Source organism: Petromyzon marinus, chromosome 41, assembly GCF_048934315.1.
Source record: "Petromyzon marinus isolate PM22_M1 ecotype Great Lakes invasive population chromosome 41, UKy_Petmar_22M1.pri1.0, whole genome shotgun sequence".
Taxonomy (NCBI): Eukaryota; Metazoa; Chordata; class Hyperoartia; order Petromyzontiformes; family Petromyzontidae; genus Petromyzon; species Petromyzon marinus.
In genome coordinates this window covers 9697659-9716597 of record NC_133707.1, presented here as the reverse complement: position 1 = coordinate 9716597, position 18939 = coordinate 9697659, and the positions used below count along the sequence as shown (strand labels likewise).

Genomic DNA, 18939 nt, shown 5'->3' with positions numbered 1-18939 from the left:
CTGACAGTCTATTGTCTAGAGACTCCATCAGAGACTGGTCTGACAGTCTATTGTCTAAAGACCCCATCAGAGACCGGTCTGGCAGTCCATTGTCTAGAGACCCCATCACAGACTGGACTGACAGTCTATTATCTAGAGACTCCATCAGAGACCGGTCTGACAGTCTATTATCTAGAGACTCCATCAGAGACCGGTCTGACAGTCTATTGTCTAGAGACCCCATCAGAGACGGGTCTGACAGTCTATTGTCTAGACTCCATCAGAGACGGGTCTGACAGTCTATTGTCTAGAGACTCCATCAGAGACCGGTCTGACAGTCTCTCATCTAGAGACCCCATCGCAGACCGGTCTGACAGTCTATTGTCTAGAGACCCCATCGGAGACCGGTCTGCCAGTCTATTGTCTAGAGACCCCATCGGAGACCGGTCTGACAGTCTATTGTCTAGAGACCCCATCAGAGACCGGTCTGACAGTCAATTGTCTAGAGACCCCATTGGAGACCGGTCTGACAGTCTATTATCTCGAGACTCCATCAGAGACCCGTCTGACAGTCTATTGTCTAAAGACCTCATCAGAGACTGGTCTGGTAGTTTTTTCTCTAGAGACCCCATTAGAGACCAGTCTGACAGTCTATTGTCTAGAGACTCCATCAGAGCCCGTTCTGACAGTCTATTTTCTAGAGACCCCATCGGAGACCCGTCTGACAGTCTATTGTCTAGAGACCCCATCGGAGACTGGTCTGACAGTCTATTGTCTAGAGACTCCATCAGAGACCGGTCTGACAGTCTATTGTCTAAAGACCTCATAAGAGACCGGTCATGCAGTTTTTTCTCTAGAGGCCCCATCAGAGACCAGTTTGACAGTCTATTGTCTGGAGACTCCATCACAGACCGGTCTGACAGTCTATTGTCCAGAGACGCCGTCGGAGACCCGTCTGACAGTCTATTGTCTAGAGACCCCATCAGAGACCAGTCTGACAGTCTATTATCGAGACTCCATCAGAGACCGGTCCGAGCCTATAGACGTCAATGCATCGATGCATTGTTGCACCCCTGTTACACAGACACGCAGTTGATAACCACAAGCACACCACACCAGGTAGTCACTTTCAGCGTGGCTGACAAAAGGTGAATGATTGCATCACAGCTAAGCATTGTAAAATCCTGGTCACGAGGATCGTGGCGTAGCGCGCTGCACACTGACGCCACTACGAGACGTGCTTACACAGAAATTCCCCACTAAGCCTTAGCAACTCTTGGGGGACAGTTGTTGGGAAGTTCCGACGAAGCCAGAAATAGTTTGTGAATGGGTGGTGGGGTAAGTACCACATTCTGAGCCACCCTTGCCCCTCCCCCCCCCAGCGCTGATGCACCCACGATCTCGTTGAGGGGTGACTCAACCCAGAAAGATGCCCCACAGGGCAGGTTTAGACCAGCACGTGCAGGCGGACGTTATCCGTGACCAGGAATTGAGATCGCAAGTCACAATGCAACGTGATAACCACTGCGCCACGTAATATATATCGCGACGAGTTCTACAACAGTCGCCATTCCCTACCGAGTGAGGGTGGTGATGTCACAACCGCTCTCGTGCAAGGCTCGGTGCACTTCCGAGGCCACGTGAAGTTGGCGAAGGCTCGCTGCTGGCAGGTCAACGGCACAGACGTACGGGCTTGGACTGACCAAGGTGACGAGTTGAACAGAAACAAAAATCACCACACACAAGGTGCCTGGACACAAACCCGCACAGTTGTAATGTTGAAAGTTCCTTGTTATTGTTTTCCCCTCCTAAAAATTCCACCACAAATGCCATCACCCACATTGAATTCTTAACCTCATTGCTAATATGTATTATGGTAGCGCGGATGGGGGTAGTTTTCAGTGTTTAACAAAACGTCCGATGAACCCGGTGAAAACAGAGTTTGATTTCGGGGGCCACGGCTAACATCAGTGGCGAGTGATATCTGAACCGGTCCCGTGGCAGCATTGGTAAAGTATGGCGAAATAACGCCCTCATTACCGACACGACGTGGGGAGGGATTCATCCGGCAGTACATTCACATAGCACTGCTACGAGTGTAGAGGGCGGATTGTTGCTGGCTGCTCGGTGTTTTCGGCCTTGGCAACAATGGGTTAAAATTAAGTTACTTTTAAATACACCATGTTGAATACACAAGGCATTTACATATGCATTTATTTATGAGAAAGCATCGGCAGATTCAGTAACACAACACTGGGGTTTTGCCCACAAACAGCCGGTTGACAGCGCTCACTTTGCGTCAAATGCAATCCCATTTAGTTCGCAGTAACAGTTTGATACACATAGGCATAACATGCGTAACATACACGCACAGTAACACATCAAATCACGTTTTATAGCAGGGTACATTGCCGACCGGGTGTTCTGAAACACGTGCACTGTGGATTATGTACTTGTGTTACGAGCAACTACACAATTTAAGGAGGCACTTTAATTGCGGCTCCAATAAAGCAATGCACCACCGTGATGTTACTACTATAGCGTTAAAGGCAATTAGTAGTTGCAACCAATAATAATACTATCTCCACGCTCATTGCCATTGATTGGCTGCACTCAATTCATTGGTGGCCAAGCCAATGGTGGAAATTCCACATTCCTAAGGCAAAAAGCCATGATGTTAACCAATAACCCTCGCGTGACTATCATGAGGCATGCGACAGTATGCTTCCCTTGTGATATGACCAATTGTCATAGCTTGCGGACAACGATTAGATATCAGAACCGTTCATTTGCATTGTAGCGCCGTCACAACATGTACATCCGTCACAACATGAACATATAAACTATTAAAAGGCATTGTGGGTCATACACCCCCAATGCAGGCCCCTCTTGAAAAGGTATTTTTAGAATTAATGCTGTTAAAACCTAAGCAACATTTCGGCAATGTTATGGCATAGCAAAGCGAAAATATCATACACACAAATAAAATTAATTCAAACAATAGAGTTAAAACAAGGTCAGCCACACCTAAGCACAGACGTTGCTTGAAACGTCAGCTGTGTAGGATGAGGGGAGGGGTGGTGGGCGATCGAGCTGAGGGCGAGGGGGGATCGAGGGGAGGGCGAGGAGGGATGGAGAGGAGGGAGAGGGGAGATGGAGGGGGGCGATGGGGGGAACAGCAAGAGGGGGGGGGGGCCTGTGGGGGGGTCCGACTTTGAGAACCGACCGATGGCCTCCACTACAATGCGTTACACAGCATGACAAGTTATTTTAGTTTCTAATACATATACAAATACGCAGGTTTTTATTTTCTACAGAGGTTTTCAGTAAATGTAGAAGCCATCAAAGTACAACAGTATACAGCCGAGTCCAAGTAAAACAAAGCCATCTATTCAACAATAATGATACAACACAAATAAAACCTAAACAATACTCTTAATACGACTCCAGTACAAACGTGTGAAAATACATTCACCATACTGAGTTGATCTGTTTAAAGTGGACCTGCCGAGTAACGCTTCACATGAACACATTAGCATTGCGAATTAAGATTTTGTTGCATTCGTGCGAACTCCTTAAAACGGGAACTTTCCCGATGCGCCCTTTGGAAAGTTGCCTTTACGCAACGCTGCCAGTCCTTGCCACAGTCCGGATGGCTTGGGCAACTCGGTGGTAATGTCCTCAAATCACAAACTGAAAAATCCACACCGCCTACGCTCCCCTTTACAAAATCAAGCAACGCAATGCGTTTGTGCAGAGCAGCGATTCTTACTTAACCTTTATGGCAGCCTTGCACCCTTTTGGTCCTCAATCGTAAAAAAAAAATGTTAATAAACACAGAGGTTTGATGAATCAACGTAGTTGTAACTTACGTGCCCGTGCTTAATTTGTGTTTTGCAATTTACCTTCTAAAAAAATCCGGCAATGTATCGCACCCCTAAAAAGGGCATATCGCACCCCAGGTTGAGAACCACCGGTGTAGAACATTGCTGATTGTATAGGATGCACAGTTTTCTGCAGAGGTGGCACTCGATAAATATATTTCATAAGTAGCTATATAATATCTCCTTCCAAAGGCCCCCTTTTCTAACACTCTGTAATGTGCGAGCTCAGAATGGACAAGTCACCAATAGCACAATTCGAAGGCGTGGGGTGGGGGAAATCCATTAAAATAAAAAAAGTGTCCTCATCTAAATGTTTTTCACTTCTGAAAAATGTATAATAAAAACTATTGAGAAATTCTGCCAATGAGCTCCAGGGCAAACGGCTGTTAGTTTAATGAACAATGCTGCAATGATCCCCGTTGCCTGGTTTGCATAATTAGCTCTCCTGGCAACCGAAGTGAAATCACTAATTTGCGTAATTAGCTACAGCTTCCTATAGTAAAGTAGTTTCAAATTAAGTGTATAATTATCACCCGAGCAGCCAAGTCTAAATCTGGCCAGGTGGCTCTGTAGCTGGAGTGGCTCAACTCAATAAAAAAAATGTTGCAGCTTTAAAGCCTAGTCAAGGGTTGGGCATAAGGATTTACACTGGAAGGGCGCTCGCTTAAAGGCCTTCGCATTTCAGAGCATCTCAGCTCGACCATTCAAATTCCCTGTTGCAGTCGAGCCAAGGAGACTCCCCCCCCCCCCCCCCATTGACAGCTGCCCCTGTGTAGCACAAGGTGAATGCGCCACTTGCCTAAAAAAATGGGTAAAATTGTTGTCCGAATTAAGTAATTTGCGAGTATCTTTTTCAACAACATCAAAGTGTCTTTATCATTCACTGCGAAGTTTAATACACACGCAGTATTAACCAGGGTGGCCACTGGACTCGAACCGCGAACTCCTAAAATAATCTGCAGACGAGCTGCAGCTCGGCCACGTCATCGAGGTTATTAAATGTGTACCGCTTTGTGGTATGTCAACATTAGTTGTCCCTACGAAGCGATTTATGCACGTCATAAGAATGTGGAATTCCCATCACTCGCGCAGAGTTCTCAGCAGCAGCGTGCCTACACCCAAATGCTCGTTTGACCTCGGAGATTATTCTTTTTTTCGTTGGGTTCAGTATCGACTTGGCAGCACAGGTTAACTAATACCATTAAATTATTACTTCACATTATATACTGGAGTTTATCCCAACTGTGGAAGCAGAGACATCAGAGGGCTTGCAACTAAATTCCCTTCAAGTGACTCGAGTCCACACAATCGGGTGCAGCACTTTCCCACCCATTCTTCTAAACGAGATTTATGTTCATACCACGAAAGTCGAAACTGACATGCTTAATTCCCAGAGCCGGGACATTTTGCCAAATTCCACGCACAAATAAATGTTACATGGTGTTTTCATTTGCGTGCAGTCATTATTGACCAGGCTGAGACCGTCAACTCGTTACACTTGAGCACCTGGTTTAATCGCACGCGGTCAAACCCTGGAATCGAAGCCAAGATCTCAGCACTTGCCGGCTGAGCACACTGCCCTCCAGACAATCGAGACACGGCACGTCTTTGAAATTCATAGCAATGTAAGTTATAAAACTGGCATGGTATCGTGGGATTCCCAAGTGGCCTTGTATGGTCTGAAAGATAAAATGCAGCGTTGCTTAATGGATGGGAGGAAGCACATGCATTTTACATTACAATCCTTTGTAGGCCTTGTGCCTTCCGTGTATAATATTAATTTGATTTGTGGATGACCATACATTTAAGCAACCACACACGCGTACACACACACAAACAAACATTGTGCGCTTCCATAACTTAATCAAGATGTTTACGATGAAACGTCTGGAGTATTTCAAAGAACCAACCACACACTGCAACGGTCTTAGCACAAATCATTTCCACAAAAAAAATACTTTCCTGCCTTTTCCAAGCATTGAGACAAACCACTTCATCAACAAACTTACTTTACACAATAATATACAGAATTCGACATTTAACATAAGGAGAGCGCCATCGCAATTTGAGATTAAATTCTGTCGCTTAAAAGCTCTGGTTGAAAACCATTTTCACAGGACAAAATAAAACTGTACGTCAAGACGCTGCACCAGTCATGCATTTGTGCGTACAAAATAAACCGTAAATATTGTCAAAGTAACGTTACGAACAAAGGTACACATATTTACGATTTTTCCCTAATTGTATTAAAATGTCATCTGCCAAGTCCACCGAATTTGGAAGAAGCCTGCCGACTTTAAAAACCATTTCCAATGGCACGTTCACAGCGCAAGTCGGGTGATAACATTCATTGCTTAAATTTTTTTTACGATGCGGTATTATTAAGTCGTGAATTTGTGTAGGGAGGCAAACGTGTTGGCCCAAGTATGCAAAGTGTGCCATCAACATCGTGTCACCAACACAAATTTACATTTGTAATGTGCAGTGACCGTGTCAACAGCAAACATGTAACTAAACAATGTTTTATTTTACCAGGTAAAGTTCACCAGCTATGCAGCTCTTTTTCAGAAGCGACCTGGACACAAATGATAGCCCAACGAAGTGGCTTATCACCACGTGGAAACTTACATCAGCCAAACACTCCAAACGCACGTTGATTATAAATGCGGAGGGAAAACCGTAGGACCTGGAGAAAAATCCACGTGACCACGGGGGGAGAGACATGCAAACTCCAAATATACAGCAGGCGTTAGGGTCGGTATCGATCCCACAACCTCCTGTATACCAGGCGAGGTAGTTAACATCTTGCCACCGTGGCGCTTTGTGACTTGGCAATGCTGCTGCTGCATTGGCAGTAGTGCAAGAGCACAATTAACATAAACAAACTCAACACGTTTGTCAATAGCACTGCCTTAAGGGAACAACGTTTCGGGCGATAGACCTTTATCACTGCAGTTTTACGTGCCATGAACAAGGGCTATCTCTCGAAACGTCGCCTATTATATATTTTTCCTTCGAACCCCAGTCTTTTCGATTAATGTTTTTTTTTAAAATCAGAATAGAGGGCCTGGTAGATCAAACTACTTTTGAGAATACTTCAAAAGGTTGTATTATTGATCGACACTGAGGGCACATCCCTGGCAAAGCGTCTACTCCATATCAATCAATAAAAAAAACAATAATTTATTTCAAGTCTCAATACCGAAAAAAAAGCCAGAATGAAGTGACAAGGCAAAGTCAACGCGATGTTTTTGTTTTGGTGCAGCCATTGGTGACTGAGCTGAGCCCATCATATGCTTTTTCAGTACAAATAGACACGGGGGAGGGGGGGATTGCAGTTCGTCAGCACTTACTACGACTAACATCAACAAGGTGTTTTGTACGTGTGTACGTTGAAGCTCTTTCGCACCGTACGTAGCCAACCATGCTAATCGGAGCCTAGGGGTGGGCCAGACGTGGTTCCGCTATCCATTTACACCAGTGCCGTGCCCTCATTGTCAGGAACCGTATCGTGGTTGTGGGTGTTTGTAGCCCAACGTGCAAGCCACTGCAGTGCTGCTCGCGAACACGTGCGCTCACACACATACACGTATTGGCAAAGTGTCCGCTTGATGTAACCGTTGTAATGTGCATATTCACCACTAAATCATCACTTAGCATCTGGCAAAATCCTTTTCTTCATTCTCAGTCGGCATCCTGCGGTGATTGACGGCGATTGAAGCCACTGACGCACGACAATCTTCTACTTTCTGGCCAACGCGCTCCTCTTCCCTGCCGCAAGCACCACCGCTATCACCAACACTATCACCACCACCACCACCACAAGCACCACGACTATAACTACCACTATCATCACTGCTGGCAACACTCACACCGATGCCACTGCTCAAGCCACGAGGGCTAGCAAGTGCAACACCATCGCCACCACTACCATTGCCGTTGTCGCCACCACAATTACCACCGCCGCCGGTCTCCATCATCGGAGTGCAGAAATGCGAATCGTCCGCGCCGGTCTCCTGCCGCAAGGGCATGGTGGCCACCTCGCACAGCACCTCGAACGAGTCCACGGACTCGCCGGCCTCCACCGTGCACCCCAGCTGGAAGTTCCCGAATATGAGCAGGCTTCTGGGCGGCAGAGCGACGCGCTCAAGGTGGCCCAGGCGCTGGTCGTTGACCCGCAGCTCCATGGTCTTGCTCAGGTTCTTCACCTCAAAGGACAGCTCCACGTCGAGCTCCGAGCCCGCCTGCTGCTGCTCCTGTTGCTGCCACGTGGGCTGCTGCCGCCGCCGCACCGCCTCGAATTGGAGCTGCATGCGCGACGCCCGCTGGTAGTGCAGACGCAGGAGGCACGTGTCGAGGCGGCCCACGGTGAGCACCGTGTGGCAAGGGTAGTCCCTGCGCTCCTGCAGGGGCAAGTGGCGGAAGATGTTGCCGACCGCGTTGTCCGGGTGGTACACGGAGAGGTGCAGGCACGGGGACACTTGGTCGGTGGGGGCTGTGGTGTTGACAGCCATGACCTGCGCGGCGGGAATAGAGCGGTGTTAACGATCGTCGTCATGTGACGCCGCGTGTAGGCTTTTCGCGACCAACGTTGGGATTAAAGAATTTATTTTTGGGTCAGGTCGTGCGTGTCGTATACCCTGCTCCACCCGACACGGCTGTTTAAAAAAATAAGCTGTAGTGTGTTTAAAAGTGCCACTTTATTGCCGCTTCAGCACACCGGTAGGTTGGAGAGCAATCCACAACGGTTAACAACTGGGTACAGTACCAAATTGTTAAATGTGAAGGGGAGAAATTGTTTTTGCTGCAGGTGTGTTACGTATTGTTCATTCTTGCACTAGTTTGGGTTCTCAAGCGATTAGTGTACTGACGGACACACTTCACACAAAAATTACAAATAGACTAAGCTACAACATCGCAGGATCACGAGTGAGGGGAATGGCAAGGAGAGGTCTTCATCCAGCAGTGGACTGATCACGACCAAAAATGACAAATGCGAAACCTTATATGCTATATTCTTAGTTTTTTCGGTAAAGTCACGTTGAAGGGAAACAACAAAATAATAAAATATATATAAAACAATAAAAAATTCTCACGACGTTTCGACCATAACTCAAACGGTCGTCTTCAGGTGTGTTGGTTTTTTAAATCAAAACCTTATATGCTGTTAATGATATTCTTCTATTCTTGCATGTGGCAATGTTTAGGAGTTAAATGCCAATGTTGAAGTCTGCTCGCCACAAGCGGGTTTCAGGAGAGAATCTGTGTACAGGTAGTCCCCGAGTTACCATGGTCCGACTTACGATATTTCGATCTTACGATGGCGATACGACAAAATTGTAAAATATTTTAAATTTCGCGCGGCAGGCAAACGCAGCAGCGAATGAGGTACGATACTGTACGTTGGGACACTGCCGGGATGTACGCATCTCCCGCCTTGTGCGGTGATGCCTCACTCTCACCAGCGGTCGACGGAGTCAAGTTGTCTCGGTGTTAGCGCGTGCACTGTACCTTGTGTTTTTTTTACTTTACATTTTGCTGTGCAACAGTATTGTAAATAATAAATACATACAGTATATAGTTTATACAGTACGGTATTGTAAATTGCTCTATTTTTGCTAAATTATCACCATTCTTTAAGACTCCTGGGTAGGCTAGGCCATCTTCGACTCACGATATTTTTGACTTACGATGGGGTTGTCGTAACGCATCTCCATCGTAAGTAGAGGACTACCTGTAGTTTCGCTGTTCCTCCATTGAAGGAGCGCAGACTATAGTGGTGTACTATACGGTCCATAGTTTGGGCTGCATTGCAGCCCAATGTATCGCTATGGGTTCACCATATGGTCCACAGTTTAGGTTGCATGGCTACAATCGCACTGTAGCTTGTCTTTAATGTATATCTATGTATCTCCACGAATGCCAGTGTATCTCTTTGTGTCTCTATCGGTTTACTATGTGGCCCATAGTTTCGGTTGCATGGCCATATTTATTTTTACGCTATCAAACCCAATATCCTATATTATGAATAATATTGGTCACGAAAGCTTACTACGTGTTACATATTCTGTACCCATGGACCAAAAGTCAACCCTCCGTTTGAATTTTCACCAAGCACCAAGGGACACACTCTACTTTCCAAATTAAAACTACTCCAAATCATAGTATCTGCAAAAGGACCATATCCTACAGCCTCACGAAACACAGGTTGGGTACAGCTCGCTGCTGTAGGGCAATAGCAAACATGTCAAATAAATAATACAATAGGTGACACTGGGTTTTATGGTGGTGGGTGGGTGGGTGGAAAAAACTACAAAAGTGTTGTGTTTTTTGCCAGACATGATGATACATTGCTCGTTTGACTCATTCGCACCTGAGGTCGGGTGACGCAATGTGGCTTTAAAACAACAACACGCCCGACCGGGGCGTTTACGAGGACTTTCTTTAACACAGGACAGGTAAGCGAAACCACTGTGCTAATAAAAAACAAGACGATTACAATAAAGTTTATGTTGTTTCTTATTGGGCAAGGTATGGTAAAAATTCCCAGACGGTTAGCTCTTATGCAAATATTAAGGTGAGTGGGCAAAGGTGTTAGGTGTGGTTTAAGTGAAGATTAAGCACCTAGACTTGGTAAAACAAGATTGCTGTAATTCTTAAACAAAAAACAAAGAATGTGTCACACTTGATCGCAAATCCTTCCTTCTTACTGGCTGGAATGCCTAAGAGAATGGTGCCGTGTAGCCTGCAGCCATTAGCAGCCATGGAGGCCTCTGCTCTTTGATTAGGGCTCATCAGTGAGCCATGTCCAGATACGCACTGTGTATGTCATGAGGCTTATGGTTAAGGACACAACACTCAAGCCACAGGGATCCCTGAAAGTTGCAGGAACAGAACGCCAATGCAGTATTGTAAGTTACAGTCCTGCAAAAAAAGAGTAACAATTTTCAGCCCTTTTGTCAATCGGAAAGAAGTTCAACATACACACAATACAATCCACTGCCGGATTAAGGCCTCCCTATGCCGTGTGCCACGGGGATTGCTAGACCATGCTTCACCACGCTTATCAATGTGGGTTGGTAAACTGCCTGCGGGGGTGGCTGGTGAACCAGGCCAAGATCAGATACCGACGTTAGTCGTGGCTGGCAAATCAAACTCAGATCACTGGGTCCTTAGTGCAACGCGCTAACCACTGTGCCACCGCTCCAGCTCAATGAAAAACTATAAATTACATTATAGTTCCTCAAAACCGCTGGCTGGAACACGAGGTCGTAGCCCTTAAAACCGCAATCATGAAGGTCACAAGGTTGAGTGTTACCCCTGCCAATCAGCTTTTGCCATGAGCAAACGCGTCGAAAACATGACACAATTGTAAGCAGAACGAATTCGACACCGAGCAGGAGGAAAGGGATGACTGGGGAAGGTGGAAAAGTGTGGTCAAGTCAATGTTTTAATGAGTGACTTGTAGCTTACTAGGGAGGTGTAGGTCCCCTCTTCCATTCTGTTATTGAGCAATCATTTGCGGCCAGGTCGTTTCTGAAAAAGAGCTATACAGCTCAGTGGGCCTCACCTGGTATATAAAAACATAGTTTAGTTTGTAAACTAGGACAAGGATCTTGTAGTCAACCACTTTAAGTATTGTTGGGAGCCAGTGACGCTGGACGAGCCTGGGGCTGGCGATCGTGGAATGCAGCTTGGTGCGGATGAGGGTTCGGCCAGTTGTGTTCTGGATGAGTTGAAGTTTGTGGAGGGTGGAAACAGGGAGGCGAGCAGTAGTCATCCTACAGTGAGACTGGCCTCTGCCATGGGTAGGTGGAATTGATACCACATCCATGCTTGTTAGGGTATGGAGACATTTTATTGAAATGCTCATGAATGGTGCCTTAGCTCCACCACCTGAATGTGAAATTGTGGTTGTTGCTCTGCATCTACATCAGCCATACGAAGAAAGAAGAAGAATGGATTCATAATAAAGTTTTAAGTGTATATGCACTGGCTCTCTGTGTCTGAACATAACAAGGGGGCACGATAACTCTCAAAGATGATCCAATATTTACCAAAGTGTAGTATAAAGTTGTGTTGCTATTAGGGACATGCTCTGTTTAAAACTGATCAAAGTGTTGCCCAAACCCTGGAGACACCAACACGCACAAGAGTTCACCTTGTAAATAGACAAAGATGTTTTTCCCTGATAGATACCACTTCAAAAGACAAACGAATGTTGGACAGCATTACAGAATCCTTTGGGTATTCAGGATGTTTACTATGTACCTAGATTTTTATGTTATAGCAACTTTAGAAATGTTCATGTAGAAAAAAAACATTAATACAATGGTAAGATCTTACTTGCTTCAAAATGTGTGTTCACAGACTAGTCTAAGCATTTGGGAAATTTTTGGACACTTAATCCCAAGACTAATATGGCTGCATCCAGGCAAATCGTAGAAGAGAATTAAGCTTCGAAAAATATTGAAAGAAGGATTCAGTCATAGCCACAGATATGGTTGACTTGATTCTGTCCAAAGTTACTTGACAAAACAGACACTGTAAAGTGCCCCAAACAGGGACCTTTGTTCGACTTTGAAGACAGAAAAATGTAAGACCTGTGTCCAGCAAATGACGTAAATTCTCGTAAGCCAGTGGCAGACACTAAGGCTAGGGCTGCAGAGGACAATCGCTTGCTGCCCTGTTTGCGTCGGTCAGCCTGTAGTCTTTAACTTAGAATCTGCATGTACATTTTTGTTGATGTTGTTGTTGCCATTTTACCACATTCGTATATAACCAGCTCAAAGCCAATTGTTTATTTTGCAACAGATTTAATTCAAAGTGTTTCCATGATGACATGGCAACGCAACGAATAGACCCCCCCCCCCCACCAAATCAGGGGTCATAATTCCATTCAGAAATATATTATCCCTAATATAAGATTCACCATCTCCTGCCAGCAGCCTAAAAGGGGAGACTAAACATAAAATACGCATATCAATTATTCTTAATAATTGTAGAAAGTCCTGTCAATCCACTGTAAGCCTTCCAACACTATTCGGTTTATGAAGGTTGTTTCAATGCAGGCTCACAAGAGTTGGTGAAGTGGTTGGATGGTGTGGGTTCGGGGACTGAAAATAAATAAAATTGCGTCTTAAAAAAAAAGCCAGATTTCATGCATTTCCTTTTTAATTTCAAATGTAATTCTTCATAGCACGTACAGAGAGGCCCGAGAGAGTCACGGAGTGGATATGAATTTGAGGCTGCACTTTTGACACGATGTGGGCCTTGATAATGAATGTTGTACAAATATTTTACGGGCGTTTATTTGTTGTTAAATGGCATATAAATAGTTTTCTATGAGTAGTTAGTAACAACCCGTTTAAAAATCAAAAGAACCTGATAAAAAAATAAAGCATATTTGAATAGGAAACAATGCGGTAAGCATTGTACTAGATCAGTCAATAAGCCCTATCAGGAGTGCATTGTAAAAAGCAATGTTTACTTGACAGCTTAACATCCAATCTATTGAGACAAGCACTCCTATAAAACTCAACAATTAATATATTATCTGTGTAGCAGTCCCCTAATGGCAGCACCCGTGACTGTTAATTAGAAGGGTAACAATGCATCAGTTAATGCATCGATTAATATGGACTCATGATACATGCATCGTATCTTGATATAGAGTAATTAACATTAATATAGTCTCTTAAATGCAACCCCATCTCCGGGCACTTCACGGGAATCATAAACCATAAAAACACATATTTCAGCAATAATCAGGTGAAAACAAATTACGGTAGTCTTAAGTCTTGAAAAATGAGCGATAAATCTGATGTTACCAGCAGCATACCGGGCGATTTGATTATTGTATTTGCGATTCAAGAAAATTCCATGCAAGCTGTGGTGGAGCATTGGCTCAGAGCGGTGACCGCACGACACTGAACCTGGCCCTGCCCGAGTTATATTCCTGGCCAGGGCTAACGCCGGTGGCGAGTGACATCTAAACCGGACCCGGGTACTTCGCTTTGCTTCACCTAAGCGCAGAGACTTTGATTGCATTCAAACCCAGTTTTGCTGTCGTTACACAAAACAGCTCTGGCGCGTTTCTTTCCATTTGTAACTAAAAAAAATCGTAATCTTCAAAACAAATTCAACAAACCTACCTGCAATACAATAACCGTGCCTTCTCAAAAGAAAAACAGCTGGGGGCATTTTTTGTTCCGTTTAAAGACAATTCCACAAAGTGTCCGAGCATACACACATGGCCAACAGACACGGATTTCGTTTTGCGCGTGTATGCCGCTTAGCAACTCGTAAAACTTCATTCCTCGTATCACCACTCGCTGCTGTGCACCTACCCTGTAAACAAATACCACGTTCAGACAACACAAATGCATTGCATCGAAGCACGATGATGTGTTTAAAAAAACCCCACACAAAAGTCACGTTCTTTCAGTAGGTTGATCGGTAGGTCCCTAACATGTGGGTGGTGTAAAGTATCCTTCACCACTTGGAAAGTTCGGTCGAGTCGAACTCTATTCGCTCCACAGAGGGGGGTTCTCTTGGACTAACTATAAATATAACTACTAACCGATGTATCTCTTTAAAATCATGCTGGAAAAGCAACTGGCTATACTAGTGAGGCTTTCTTGATTTACATCTACATGCAGTATGAATGATGTGTAGGTACTGTCTGAGGAAGAGGAGACACAGATACCCTCTAATAACGTCCCCAATAGTGGAGGCCCTTGCCGCCAGCAGTGGCATGGGCAAGGTAATTTTGGGGCTGCACGTTTAGTTGTGGGTTATGTGGATCATAACCCACAACTAAAACTTGCGCAACGAGTTACCATTCCAGTGCTGCATACACGTGGACAGGCAAGGCACGTGGTTAATGTTGCGGTTTCTCCTTCCTACTGGGCTATACGAACATCCAACACTACAGCATATACCAAATGTATCATATCTATTTGCAGAAGCACCATGAGCAAGCATTTTTAAGTGTTTGCTTGAGCATGTTTCAGTATTGTCCAAAGCCTACATTTCCTCTAACCGTATACACTTCTGTATTTGAAAGCAGTCAGGAGGAAGTGAGCGTGTAAAGATACTGCAGTAACATACAAGACCGTGTCTTTAGTGTAATGTCATTACATGCATAGGAATGTCACGTCGATTCCATACATGTACTGTGAACTAGAAGAATTATTAAATCGAAGGCATGGCCTCCGTTAAGTTAATAAGGGGAATACAAAAGAGGATTATGAGACTGAGACCGATGAAAACATTATTTGAGTCACACGTATGGCTGAGTCACACGTGTGGGTGGGTTAAAGCAATGTTTTTCAGACGAGCAGAGGTCATATTTTGTGTGTTGAACAATGTTAAGGTAGTAACAACTGTCTGTTATCTGTCCAATGCTACGTTTGCAAAAGCAGGAAATATAAGAATACAGCACGAGCTTCACGTAACCATAAGTTAAGCTACAATAGTGAAGCGTTCAAACTATACTCCATACTGTTATAGTAACTTGCCTCACTCTCTGCTCTTAACACAAGTGAGCTATCCATCCAAAAATGAGTTTGTGCAGTCCTTTATATAACTAGTAAACGCACCAACGATTAGTAAACTTTTGGCATGCGATTGGACTCGTTGGACAAATGCAGATGCGAGAAAAGGGTTGCACACAGAAGTAGACCTGATGATACACAGGCAGTGATGAGAAGAGAACTGGCACCATTTGAACAAATACGTACGATGGAAAACAGGGAAATTGAAAGTGTGTTGCTCGGAAAAATGTAAGGAACTGGAAAGAGGGGATGATCAAACAGAGAATGGCTTGACGACGAAATTGGAGATTAGTGCCAGAAAGATGTGCACTAACTTGAGCATATCGGCACAGAAATCAGAAATAAATTACGAAATGCGCAGTGGACACCTAGGGGCTATCTGCCTGTAGATCGTGATGATGATTGCTGATCAACAATTACATATCAAAAAAATATCACACGAACATCAACAAAAATGACATATCAACACTAATAGCACCACCGCGTGTATAAATATTAGGCCAGCTTACAACTATTTTCCAACCAGAACTGAAAGCCACAATTAAACCACAACCAACGCAACCACGATCACGTGGCCACGACTGCATTAGAAACACAACCACGTTAGAACCACACCCCTCCACATTATCGCAGCATGCTACATTGCCGACAACCCGTGACAAAGGCTCAATATCCATAAACATTATCCATAAACACTGCCATCATCTTTGTTTTTTGTGCGGACATCTCACCGTGTCCAGCCCCAGAGAATCTACAAAACTTACAACAGCTGCAATGTCCACGCCGTAGGAAATCAACCTGCACCATCATCATCACTGCACAATCCCAATAGGTATGATTCACGGCAACTGCATCATTGTCGTCTGAACAAGTTCACTTTATAGCTCAGTGGTTCTTAACCTTGGGTGCACGCATCCCCCCGGGGGTGCGAGATGCCCTTTCTGGGGGTGCGAGACATGGCCAGATTCAAGGCCGTAATTATAATATATTGGGGGGGGGCACATCCCCCCCCCCCAATATTCAAATATGCTCAAAATGTTCCCCCAATATATTGTTATAAAATAGATTTCTGTTTATATGATTGTGGTTATGGTTGTACTTTATTAATCCCTAATCTCTACCATCACATACAATGTAAAAAAAAGTTAATCCCATGTGTTAGTGAATTATTTTTTTAGATTTTAGGTAGGAAATTCGTTTTCAAATTTAGATTTTTTTCTGGGGGGGGGACCCCCAGACCCCCTGGAAGATGTGGGTCCCCCCCCCCCCCCAATATTGACTCCATGGCTACGGCCTTGGCCAGATTTATTTTAGAAGGTAAATCATCTCAAATACAAATTAAGCACGGGCTTGTTGCTGGCAGAATATGAATCCCTGCAGTCACGAAAGCTTTAAATCAAAATTTAAGTACAACTTTGTTTCATCAGACCTATGTTTATTATTAAACATTATTTAAAAAATTACGATGTATAACCAAAGCGGTGCAAGGCTGCATGAAAGGTGAAGAAGATCCACTGCTTTAGCTCCACAATTTACTGTCGGTACTCATCAAATTTCACATTATTACGGCACGAGTCCTAGCCCATCATCGAACGACCACTGACCGTAGTAGACTTCCAGCAAAGTGGTACCCATTTTATCTGACCCGCAGGATGATGATGGGCCGAGTCGAAACTAAACAGGACCTCATATTGCGAGAATTGACCCACACAATGCAACAAACATATCCAGGGTATATTCATCGTTATCGTCAGCAAGCATGAGTACTCCACTGCTGGATGAAAAAGGCTCTCCCAAAGCGGTCGCAATAATATCTAGAAGCTCGACAGCACGAAGTAACATATAACCGGTGACGTTTCGGTCAATGGACCTTCTTCATAGATTGCAGATTATACCGTATACAGCACTACACACTACTAGGCTTACGTTGCCGTTATATCTACTGACGCATCTTATAACAAACACTACCGCAATATATTTACATATAAGCAGCAATATGCGGTATAATATTACACCATAACGCAACTTACACATATTACACTGTAATATACAGGTTGGTCCAGATATCTTGTGACCCCCCCCCCCATTCAAAAAAATAATTATATAAAACTTAGTGTTTATTTAAAACATACATGAACATGCAACTTAACAAAAAGTATAGACATTATAGGGGTCAATTAATTGGAGGTGGAGGGGTGGTGGACGTGGGGTCACAAGACATCTGGACCACCCTTTCGAGTACAAGCGTCCCCTTTGGTCAATCCACTGCTGGATGAACTCCTTGCCGTGCCAGTCAAGGCTGGGGGGGGGGGGTGCAAACCGACAGAAGGGGGGGGTCTTAACCATACTTCACCAACCCTTTGGTTAGCGCGTGTGGGATGAAGGCTTCGGGCCTTCATTCTCCTCCGTTGCGTCGTGGGGGCCGAGGATCGAACACATCAACAAACGCGTCCCCCCCCCCCCGCCTCCTCTATCTCTCTATCTCTCTCATGCTCGTAAACGAGAAATGTTTAGCCCGCTACTCACCTTCAACAGGAGATAGCAGCACCGCAAAGTCGTCGTAACAACAACAGAAGCAGCAGCCGCAGCAGCGGTAGTGGTAGAGAATAACGCCGTGTGTGGGTTGTGCGCGCTCGGTGCCTGTGACTTCTACGGTCTTCCAGTGACTCTCCTCCTCCCCCTCCTCTAAGGAGACGTCGCTTGTTGCTGGCGGAACGTTCGGCCTCGCATCAACCACGGGGAGACGCCTACACGGGACACACACTAAAAGTAAAAAACAAATAAATAACGGCGACACAAAGATGATGATGATAACAAAAAAATCCTTCCCCCACCCGTCGGGGTTGTTGCCTGAACACTTTGGTCAAGTGCTGTTCGCGAGCGGCTATTATCGACGCCCGGCCGCCTTTGTCTCTCTCCCACGTGCTGATGATGTTTTTGTTGTTAAATCCGAATCGGTTCAGGGCATCAAACTCACCGCTGACGACGACGACGTTAGCCGCGGTTGGGACTCGAACTCTGGATTCAGGGTTCGTGGCCGGGACAACTGCGCCACCGCTCCTCCTAAACGATTGCCAACGCTGTTGTGGGCTTGGTGGGAAGAGACACGACGTTAACGTTTATTTATTCTAAAACACCACAAAAGCTAGCTGCAACTTGATTGCTACTCTGTTACACGTCCTGACGGAGTGGAGGAGTTGTTGGGGGGAGAGGGGGTGGGAGTTGTAGGTTCATTGTTCAGAGGGATTTCCCCCGGCTTTTTAATCGCTGGAATTTCCATCGGAACTTGGACAACACCAACAACAAACCCAACCCGCCCGAGTCCAACACGTGGCGTTGCTGCGTGGGAGCGGTGGGTGTTGTGGTTAGCGCCACGCTGCGCCACGAAGCGCGGGCCCTTACCCCGAGTTCGATTCCCGTTCACGGTCAACAGCACCGGCGACGGTCCCGGGCCTCGTCCCCTAGGTAGACTCGGCCTCAAACGACTACCTGTTGTTGTACGATGTGTAAACAGTCGT

The 18939-nt window shown here is 45.2% G+C and overlaps 1 protein-coding gene across 3 annotated transcripts; it reads right to left on the bottom strand.

Moving 5' to 3' along the window:
* Window positions 1–2176: 2176 nt before the first annotated feature.
* Window positions 2177–18932, bottom strand: TIFA (TRAF interacting protein with forkhead associated domain). 3 transcript variants are annotated; one of them, XM_076073375.1, is made up of 4 exons: window positions 18824–18931; window positions 18399–18511; window positions 17948–18184; window positions 2177–8380 (listed from the first exon to the last, which is right to left on the bottom strand). In XM_076073375.1, the coding sequence occupies exon 4, from the start codon at window positions 8375–8377 to the stop codon at window positions 7517–7519; it is 861 nt and encodes a 286-aa protein (XP_075929490.1). In that variant the 5' UTR covers window positions 8378–8380; window positions 17948–18184; window positions 18399–18511; window positions 18824–18931; the 3' UTR covers window positions 2177–7516. The 3 variants fall into 3 exon arrangements, with proteins under 3 accessions (XP_075929490.1, XP_075929492.1, XP_075929491.1); XM_076073377.1 differs by lacking the exon at window positions 18399–18511 and having other exon boundaries at window positions 17948–18168; window positions 18824–18932; XM_076073376.1 differs by lacking the exon at window positions 18824–18931 and having other exon boundaries at window positions 17948–18168; window positions 18399–18633.
* Window positions 18933–18939: the final 7 nt, after the last annotated feature.